Source organism: Malus sylvestris, chromosome 2 (genome assembly GCF_916048215.2).
Source record: "Malus sylvestris chromosome 2, drMalSylv7.2, whole genome shotgun sequence".
Lineage (NCBI taxonomy): Eukaryota > Viridiplantae > Streptophyta > Magnoliopsida > Rosales > Rosaceae > Malus > Malus sylvestris.
Window position 1 is genome coordinate 33,343,780 of NC_062261.1, and position 10,687 is coordinate 33,354,466.

At 36.2% G+C, this 10,687-nt stretch overlaps 1 protein-coding gene and 1 long non-coding RNA gene across 5 annotated transcripts; both read left to right on the forward strand.

Moving 5' to 3' along the window:
• The first annotated feature begins 2,598 nt into the window (after positions 1–2,598).
• On the forward strand, positions 2,599–4,032 carry LOC126613889 (probable carboxylesterase 15). The gene has a single exon (XM_050281508.1). It carries the CDS (start codon positions 2,672–2,674, stop codon positions 3,680–3,682), a length of 1,011 nt encoding a protein of 336 aa, XP_050137465.1. The 5' UTR covers positions 2,599–2,671; the 3' UTR covers positions 3,683–4,032.
• Positions 4,033–6,068: 2,036 nt separating this feature from the next.
• LOC126613893 (uncharacterized) lies at positions 6,069–8,111 on the forward strand. Of its 4 annotated transcripts, none has more exons than XR_007620219.1 (5): positions 6,069–6,213; positions 6,359–6,511; positions 6,621–6,896; positions 6,980–7,061; positions 7,895–8,111. It is a non-coding gene; the product is annotated as an uncharacterized LOC126613893 (long non-coding RNA). The 4 variants fall into 4 exon arrangements; XR_007620217.1 differs by having other exon boundaries at positions 6,995–7,061; XR_007620218.1 differs by having other exon boundaries at positions 6,621–6,892; positions 6,995–7,061.
• The last annotated feature ends 2,576 nt before the right edge of the window (positions 8,112–10,687 follow it).

The following is a 10,687-nucleotide window of genomic DNA, read 5'->3' on the forward strand; positions in this document are numbered from 1 at the left end:
CAGGTTCCACCATAGTGATAGGATGAGCCAACACCTCAGCCTTGATTCATTTTATCTCTTATCTAGGGGGCAACCCACTTTTTTTCCTACGAAGAGGACTAAGCAGCCAACGCCATTCACGGTACTCAGAAGGGATACCCAGAGCAACATGCACTTTCTTCATGTCTGGAGAAGTCTTAGAAGTTGAGCTAAACTCCGAATCTACAAAAGCAGTGGGAGACAATGAGAAAATTAAAGAGCAACTTAGCACAAATACAAAGTAGCAAAGAGATTAAGCAGCTTACTTACTGGATATGAAACCGTTGGAACACGCATGTCAGGGGAAGAATCAGACTCCCATTCTCCACTTATCTCCAGAGTCTCCTTGGCCCAGTCATGATCTCCCTTGCTTGAATTATCAAAAAGCCTATGGTGAGATCGTAGCTGCCCAACTCCCTCGATGTGGCCTATGTCAAAGAAGTACCAAAGTTTGTTGATGGTTAGATCTAAGTCAAAGAATTGGCTTAGATTGTGGAATCCCACCATCACACGGACCGCATTTGGAGAACATTGGGCGGGGGCACATCTCATGGAGCAGAGCACTTCTTGGAAAAAATGCGGCATAGGAAAAGTAAACCCCAACACAAAATAGTAGAGGTGGAACTTGATGGCTGTTTGAGCCTCATCACATGATTCACGGCTGTTACCATCCTTAACACGCTTTACACGCACTCCCGACAGAATGGCGTGCCAATATGCCTCGAGGAAACCTCTAAACAAGTCATCGGAGCTAATCTTGAAGTGAGCAGCCTTGAAGTAACCAACCTTGCTCAAAGACCCGCCTTGACGATACAAGGATGACACACCATCATCATTCTTATGGCTCGAGGAAAACATGCTTGAAAAATTTCCAAAAGGATACAAGAGGGATCCGTTAGAGGGCTGCCCAAAAAAAAAAATGACACAGCACAGCTGGCCTCTCAACCCAAAAGAGGTTCTCCGCCTCTCTCTCTCTCTCTTTTCTCCCTCAGGCACGGGCCCGAGCCCATCATTTTCAAAAAAAAAAAAAAAAAAGCAAAGCAGGGAGCCTAGGCAACGCTGGCTCCCCATCCTTCCTCACTGCTCAATCCAATCGACAGGAGGCTAACGCCCCCACGCCTTCTCTCTCCTCACAGCCCAGGCACAGAGGCCCAAACCACAGCACAACCCACGGCCCGAGCCTAGCCGAGCCACCATGCTACATCCCACGACCAACGACAACAGTACCATGGCTTCTCCAAGTTTTTTTTCAAGCCACCTTGACCCTCGTCGAGCCAATTTCAAGCCTTGAGGCTTCTAAGAAATTAAGAAGACAAGGAAAATTAAATTTTTCTTACCTAGAAGTGGCATGAAGATGAAGCAAGCAACGAAAGATGATCCTTTGCACGGGCATGATTTAGAAGATTGCTAGAGGAGGGGGAACGAATATCATCTAAGCTTTCTCTCTCTTGTAGGGTAGAATAAATCGCTCTACAAAGTTGATTTAATAACCCACTTAAGGTGGACTTAAATTGGCTTTGAGAGAAATTTATTTCCCTTTCCTAGAAGGATTTAATTTCCTATTAAAGAGGGAATCTACATCAAAATAAGAAACAATCCTATGTTTCCCAAAGCAAGAAAATATCTACACATGTTGCCCTTTTCTACAAGCAGCCCAACAGGTGTGGGGGCATTTGTGGAGCCAAAAATAATCAAGAGGTGAAACGTGGAATTTTGGGTAAAAAAAAAAAATTACCCCCGAGGCACACCGGAATTCCTACGCGTGAGCAGTGGACAATCATCCCTCAATCAAGTCAAAAGTGCCCAAATAGGTATTTATTTATAACATATTTCATCCATCCCTCATCATATATTCTCCACAAGGTAACCCCTATATCATTCATTTTTTATTATATTAATTATTCAATTAATTAATTGCAAATTAAACACAAATCATGAACTTCACCCACAAAACCATCCAAGTGGCCGGTCCATCTCCTCCCAAGGTGGCCGGCCACACCCCTATATAAATACCCTTATTCTCTCCAAAACTCAATTCCAATTTCCTTACTGAATTCTCTAAATTCTCCAAACACTTTTCCCTCAAAAATCTAACTTTGGCATCGGAGGTTCTTTGGCAACAGCCCCCCTCCATTCATCGTGGGCACTTGATGCTCTTGGCCTTGACCTAATGTGTTATTTATTTTGTAGGTGCAATTTTATCCAAGAACAAGGAAGAAGATATTTGTATCCATAGTGAGTAAAATGGTGTCTGCAAAAAACAATAGCAATTGGTGTACTTTTTATGTAATGTGACATGAATGATAAGACGTCACACTTACAAAACACGCCACATAGTATGTTGAAAAAGTTTAATGATAATCTTCTTTATTGATTCGTGAGAGATTTAACATTTGAATATTCTAAATGTATGTTGAATACTTATTTTATTTTTTCATCCTAAGTAAAACTATATTGTTGTATAATCTTTAAAAAAAATTATGGTCAACTAATTAATAATACAATTGAGTTTAGAAGCATCCTTATCGTTTGGGGTTACACCTATGACATATCTCTATATAAACTGGTCCCTTAATCCAAGCTCTCTCATATTCCAATTTCCAACCTTTCTACTTCTTGAGTAAATTAAACTAGTTGCCATATTACCATCACCATGGTCAGCGAAAAAAAAAGGCCAGTCGAGGAGGTGTCTGGTTGGCTAAGAGTCTTTGATGATGGCTCTGTCGACCGGAGGTGGACTGGACCTCCTGAGGTTCAGTTCATGGTGGAGCCTGTGGAAGCCCACGATGAATTTATCGACGGAGTTTCCACAAAAGATGTGGTTGCCGACAAATCATCTGGCCTTCGTGTCCGAATATATTTACCAGAGCGAAAGCCGGAAAATAATGACACCAAGCTACCAATAATCCTCCATTTCCACGGAGGTGGCTTTTGCATAAGTCAAGCTGATTGGTACATGTACTACCAAATATACACTAAACTATCTCGCTCCACGAATACCATTGTAATCTCTGTCTATCAGAGGCTCGCACCGGAGCACCGTCTCCCGGCTGCAATCGAGGACGGCTATTCCGCTCTCCTTTGGCTCCGGTCATTGGCTCAAGGCGAGCAAAACGAGCCACTCCTCAGCCATGCAGACTATAACCGTGTGTTTCTTATTGGAGATAGCTCCGGAGGGAACATAGTCCACCATGTGGCGGCTCAATCAGGGACTGCGGATTTGAGTCCCTTAAGACTTGCCGGCGGGATTCCAATCCACCCCGGTTTCGTTCGAGCGGAGCGGAGTAAGTCGCAGTTGGAGCAGCCTCAGTCACCTTTCCTTACCCTAGATATGGTGGACAAGTTCTTAGGGTTAGCCCTTCCAGTGGGGTCCACCAAGGACCATCCCATAACTTGTCCGATAGGTCCCGAGGCCCAACCGTTGGGTAATCTGAAGCTTCCGCCGTTCCTTCTCTGCATTGCTTCCAGGGACTTGATCATAGACACGCAAATGGAGTACTTTGAGGCCATGAAGAAGGCCAACAAGGATGTGGAGCTTCTAATCAACGAGGGGGTGACTCATAGCTTTTATCTGAACAAGATTGCTGTCGACACGGACCCGGAAACAGACGCAGAAACTGAGCGTCTGATTGCAGGGATCAAACAGTTTATCAAGAACCACTAAGATTGAAGGGCGTCGCCCTTCTCAGTTTTTATATAATTATGGGTGTTGGTAACGATTTTTTTTTTTTGGTTTGTTTGTTCTTCCGGTTAATGCAAGAGTCTGTTGGTGTGCCAAATATGTTTTTCAGATCCGCATACAGTAGTGGGGGATCGCATGGATAAGATGAGATGAGATATTGTTGGAACATTATTGGCTTCCAAACTTTAGTTTTTCTGTTCTTGTTTTTTTTTTTTTATTGTAGTGTTTAATACCCCAAAGCGTGTCTTATGTTCTTTTTCTTTTTTGTTATGCCTTGTGATTGTTTTCAGACTGCGAATATCTTTAATAAAATTACCTATGTGTTCATGATTCTCACGTTTGTGTTGGAATGGCTATATTTTAATAAACTGAAAATGACTTTAGCCAATGAAACTCAAGTTTCTTTACATAAAACCTGACATATTCTTTTTACCTGAATAAAACCCAATGACTAGGCTCCACATAAGCAAATTCATTAATTCTATTTGCCTTTACACATTTTGCATTTTTAGATGCCTAAAACACCCCTAATTACAGTTTTAATGTATACATTAAATTCTATGCATATTTGAAGGGAGGGATTAATGAAAAAAAATGCATTAATGTTTAAAATCATTGCATATTAATATATCATAACAAATTGTATGTTAATGCTTCTGAAAAAAAAAAAAACACTAATGTTATACTTTCCTTAAGATTTCGTAATTGTTTTTCAAATTTGCATAAAATTTGACAATTTTAATTTAATATTGTCATTTTCTTACTCAAATGAAAATTTGAAAGGGCACTATAAAATTTGTCCAGTAATAATACATGCAAAATAATTTACTTATAAAGTTAAAGAAATGTTATTTGATTCAACAGAAATTTATCTATATTTTATATAATAATATAGGTGAATCATTGCACAAATATATATTAGGAATAAAATGTGCCCAATATATATATATATATATATAATGCATGCAAATAATTCACCTACAAATAAAGGAAATTTGGTTAAAAATAATATATCTGCTACTTTCAATTTTTTTTTTTTTTACAAACATAATGCACCTACAATATAATTTACCTATTGTTTAATCAAATAAAAAAATAATGTATCTACTGTTTCATTTTAATGGTGATAATTTGTCTTGGTTTAGTTTTTACGAAATACTTTAGGCACTATTTAACTTGACCAAAACAATGTAACTACTACTTTAATTTACCTACAAAATAAATGCTATTTGATTCAAAATTAATTTATTTATATTTTACATATAAGTATAGATAAATTATTTTTAACACGCATACATAATAACAAATAAAAAATGTCTAATGTATGTAATAATCTATGTAAAATAATTTACCTACAACATAAAGAATATTAATTGGTTTGTTTTTTTGTCAAACAATATTATATGATGGAAAATAACTGATTATAGAAAGGATTTTCTTTTTTCATACGAAAAATGTGCTCATAATTGTTTATGAATATGGATAAATTAGTGTGTGTATATATATATATATATATGTTACTAATATTTATGATACAAGAAAGGAAAATTTTATATATGGGGTTAATTGCTAATCATAATTAGGGTGAGTAATAATATTTATTGACATAATTAGGGTTTTGTGGCATAAGTTGTAAATACGTTGTAATAATTGGTTACATATTTGTCTACATGGTAGTCTATTTGAATTTTGGGTTTTATTTGAATATTTACTATTAGGTGTGTTTTTGTTTGGAAAATAGGAGTTTCAAGGGCCTTTCTCTAAAGAACCTTTAATAAAGCATTTTATGTTTTAAATATTAGTTTATTATGTCTGGATCAACGCGTAATATGTAATTAGTTAGATTATTATTTGGCTTACTATCCTATTTGTACTATCCATCTAATAGAGGTTTGGGGGCAAATAATGGTACAATGAGACAAATAATGGACAAATAAATGGTAAGAATAATGTTTTTTTAACAAACGATATTATCTACACTAAGGGGGTTGAGGTGTGTTTAGCCTCACAATGGCCAAGCAATAATGTGGTTCATATTCCCGTTTAGCAAGTATCGAACCTACAAAACTCTCACTTACATGTGCTGGCACACATACATCCCACCGCACCCCCTATTTCACTCTATTTTCTCCCCATTGCCAACTAACATTAAGCCAATTATTATTATTATTATTATTGTCACAGCCCATCCCCGAACTTATTGTATTATATTCTCAATGAGGTGAATTGACGGAATTACCCCTAAGGGATGGATTGAATCGTTGGACTTGGGCAAAAAAATTTGGATTTATTTTTATTGCCCTAGTTTAATTTGGTCAAGTTTAGACCTAAATTTTTATGGTGAGTATTGTTTGATGATGTGTTAGTGTGAGGACCACACACACCCAAAAAGACCTTTCCCTTTCTCCCGTGCCTTCTCTCTCTCTCCTTCCTCTCAGATTTTTGCAGAAAACCAGTACAACATACGGAAAAACTCCAAGCGTCCATTTCAAGCACGGATCGACGTCAAGAAGGTAAGATTCAAACTCCTTGTTATTCTTTGAGTTGATTTATATCATTTTTAAACCCTAAAACCTTCAAAAATCCCGAGAACTCGAACCCCAGATTTCAATTAGTGTTCATGCACTAATTGATGTGAGGTTTTTTGGAGTTTTTAAGGACACAAGAAGCTTTAGATTGTCTCCACGAAGCTCGGAGAAGAAAAATGAAGTGATTTGGATGTCGGAAAGTTGAGATACGACGAGTTACAGGTTTAGCCAGAATATCGAAGGATTTTTCGGCAAGTTCGGTCGGTTTTAGGACCTTTGAAAGGTAAGGTTTTGTTCTACTTATCTTAAGCTTCATTTTGGTTCAAATTTCGTGGAATTTGGTTGAGATTTGGACAAGATATGAAGGTTTTCATGATTTTCTAATTTTCCAGTGAACGACGACGGCGACGACGACCGGCGAGTCTAACCGGAGAAGAAGATAGAATATTCCGTCAAAGTTGACGGAATATTCTGACGCCATCAGGTAAAATTAATGGATTCCGTTACTTTTTAACGAATATTCCTAACGGGGTTAGGGGATTCCGTTAGTTTCCTTGGGCGTGGCCGCGCGTGTTGCTGTGCCTTGGCCAGTGCGTGGCGGCTCGTGGATGGTCGGAAAATTATTTTAAAAATATGGGGATGTTCGTGGAGTTGTGTAGATCACGTTGGTATATTCAAACACCCTATTTGAGCAATGTATGAGAAGTTATTAGCTAGTTTTTTCTATGTGCTTTAAATAACGTTTTTGTAGTTAATTCACATATAGGTGAGACTTATCCCGAGGACGAACGCAGTCAAGGGCAACTCGGGGGCTACAACCATTCGACATACTAGTGAGTGGGCTTTTGGTTTTCAGTATATACTTATATACTTGATATTTTCCCAGAAAATACGTTTAAATGAAAGTATGCCTTGAATGCCATGCATATAAATTTATATTTCGTATATGAATTAGTATATATAATTGTGGTGCTGTGGACACTCAGGTAAGCCATGTGAGTTATGAATTGTGAATTATCGATAATGTGACATGTTATTGAGTAACTTTGAGCTCATAAACCTGCACCTAGGGTGATTGTGATTTAGTAGAAATATGACACATGCCTATTATTAATGTCACCTCCCGCACCGTATGCTCATATTGGATCCAATTTAGGTGCACAATCTTGTCGTACAGACCTTTACTATGGTTCCGACTCGTAGGTGACTAGCGATTTATCGCCCAGCTATTATGAGAGAGTAGTATTGAGCATAATTATATTACACCCAGTCTTATCGTACAAACATTTTCATTGGTTCCGACTCGTGTGTAGTATAATGCCGTATATGTCATTGTAGTGACTCCGACTAGATTGACTATTGAGCTATGAATTCAGCCGTACAGACTATCACAGGGGTTCCGGCTAATATGTTATTTTCCATGCATTTATTCTCACTTGAATTACTTACTCTGTTATATCTTGGCATGACATACTTATGATTATGAATATGTGAAGCATGATTTGAATTGATATATTTACATATATATTTATGCATATGTTTATATTCTATTTCTGGGAAAATTATACATGCTTTACGGCGAGGAGTTAAAACTGTTGAGAAATGAAATGGTTTTGTAAAACATTTTTTTTTGCCCACTCACGTTTTCTGTTTTGCGCCCCTCCAGGTTTTAGGTAAGCTTGTCGTTGCTGGGTATGAGGATTTCGGTGGTTCTGACATATTAAAATAATTGTAGGACATCTTATGGTACTGTATCATTAGTACTTGTCCTACTGGACTGCACCTATACTTTATATGCTCTTATTAGGGGTATTTACTTTTGTATCTCACTCCTAACACTTCCTGTTTATTAGTGCACTTTAGTAGCTTTCGGTTTTTATTTATTCGTATATTTATTATCCTTATTGCTTCCGCACTGTGCACATGGCTACGTCACCCTCACGTGACGGCCATCATGCCTCGATCTCAGTCAGGGTGTGTCAATTATTATTATTTTTTTTTAGAATAAGAGAAAGACTTCAAATTGAATTACATTTCCCGGTTTTATTTCTGTGGTGTTGTTTCCCAATAGTAGTTTAGGATGTGTCCGGAACACGGAGTGATACACAACGTCTCTATACAAGTGGTGAGATTCTTGTGTTAAAAAATAAAATTTTCCACTACTTACATAATAACATATGGTGTAGAGAGTTAAGATTGTAGGTGGATGAGAAAAGGAAGCCGCAGATGGACGAACAATAGAAGAAAAATTAAGTAATTGGTGTTGAAAGTTAAGAAATTGAAGAGATATAGAGAAAAATTGATGAGTATCGAAGAAAATTAGAAGAAGAAAATGTTTTTGGAATGTGAGAATGTGCCGAGAAAATTCAAGAAGATGAGAGAGAAGGATGTAGTACCGTAAAGTTTCATAAACAGTGTAGTACTGTTAAGTTTCATAAACAGTGTAGCACTGTTAAATTTCATAAACAGTATAGTACAGTTAAGTTTCATAAACAGTGTAGTAAGTTTCATAAACAGTGTAGTAAGTTTCATAAACAATGTCGTAATTTTTCATAAACAGTGTAGAAAGTTTTATAAACAGTGTTGTAAGTTTCATAAATAGTGTAATACGTTTCATAAACAGTGAAGTACCGTTAAGTTTCCTAAACAGTGTAGAAAGTTTCATAAACAATTTGTGTGAGGATGCGTGGATTCGCGCTTGAGATTTTTAAATTTTTTTTAATATTAAAATTATGTCTTTTGATTAAAGTTTAAGTTCTTTTATCCTTTTTATTAAAATTTAAGGATTTTTCATTAAAATTTAAGTCTTTTTAATTAAATAAAGTTATAGCATGATTTCTTTATTAAAATAAACTTAAACCGAACTCTTTTCATAAAAGTTCTCATAAAAATATCTATGGATCGCTATCACCAACTATCATGTACATACCATTATTCATGGCTTTTAGTCTGCCTCGATGCGAAGAATTTGTGGTGCTCATCTAGGGAGTCTTACATATTCAGTTGCTTATTTTATTATATACATTCAATATTTCTTATTATGCCACCTACGGTCTAATAATATTCTTTTTCATTTGTAAATTTATTATGGAAGGAAAAATGTTATGCTCTTCCTGGCAAAGGAGAATTCTCTCCTAATTCTCTCTCTTCCATCTCCTTATAGTTAAACAGTTACGATTAACCCACATCAACATCTTGTATTAATTTTTTTTTTTATAGAGAGAGAAAGATAAAAAGAAAACTATGAGAAGAGGGAAGGAAAGAGAGTAAGAATATGAGGGAAGAGAATATACTTCCTTCGTTTATTTTTATTTTTATTTTTTTTGTGTGTGAGCCAACTGAAATACAAATACAAAGGAAGTTGTGATGTGCTTTTGCAGCTTCCACCATGAAACACCACATATATGATTTAGGGCTGGTTTGATATTGCTGTGCTTTGAAAAAAAACTGATTCTGCTGTGATGTGAGAATAAGCTTATTTTTGCTGCTTCACGTTTTCAGTTTTTTTTTCATCAAAAACTCTGTTTTTAAGTGTTTACCAAACAACTTTTTGAGCTCAGCTTTTTTTTATACCCACTTTTTATAAAAGCACCTCAGTCCTCCTCTTAAATTTCCTTTGGTTATTAATTCCTATAACGTATTTTTCTTTGCTACAAACATTACTTGTTACTAATGCTACATTGCTAGTTCCGTATAACAATAAATGAAAGTAAAAAACGTAATATTAAATGGAGAGCTCACTTTTGGGGGAACCATCTCTGGTTCAGTTCGACTAAGGATTGAGAAACTCAATTTCTAGGGTTTGAGGAATTTGAATAGGAATTTCAATGTGGGATCATTTATTGACCGAGATTTCACTTTCGGTGATTGATTGTTCACATGGCGACAACATTTTGGTGATTTGGAGACCATCTGAAATACAGTAAGTCCTACCAATTTTGTTGTTTACTTTTATATTTTATGAATTTCATTTGGATGCCTTTGTGTGTACTTTATTGAGGTTGGCCCCATTATTGTCTATTTCTCACCTTTCATTAATTTTTGGTTTGATAAATTTCGATTTTAGCAAGTTTTGTGCAGTTGCACATGATAAAGGTGAAATATGAAAGTTTTATTCCAAGGCTAATTGTTTGCATTCCTAGTTATAGAATTGTTCAATCGCATTATCATATGATCCAACTAACTTAAACACCATTGAGAGTCAAGCTTTTGAGGTATGGCCAAGTTTGGATTGTCAAAACTATAATGGTGGTGCTGAAGAATTAAGGTTCATCAATATTGGCCTTTTATTGATCGCCTAACCAATGCTGACAATTCTATGAGAAGGTCAAACATATAAAGTTTCATCTGTTGGTATACATGGTAATGTTCAAGAAGATAATGAAAGTGAAGCAAAAGAGGATAATGAAAATAATGTAGAAGGACTGAAGGTGAAAACAAATATGAGGATGAAGTATTT

Coding starts and splice junctions, on each gene's coding strand:
- LOC126613889 (XM_050281508.1), top strand. CDS start 2,672: ATGGTCAGCGAAAAAAAAAGGCCAGTCGAGGAGGTGTCTGGTTGGCTA.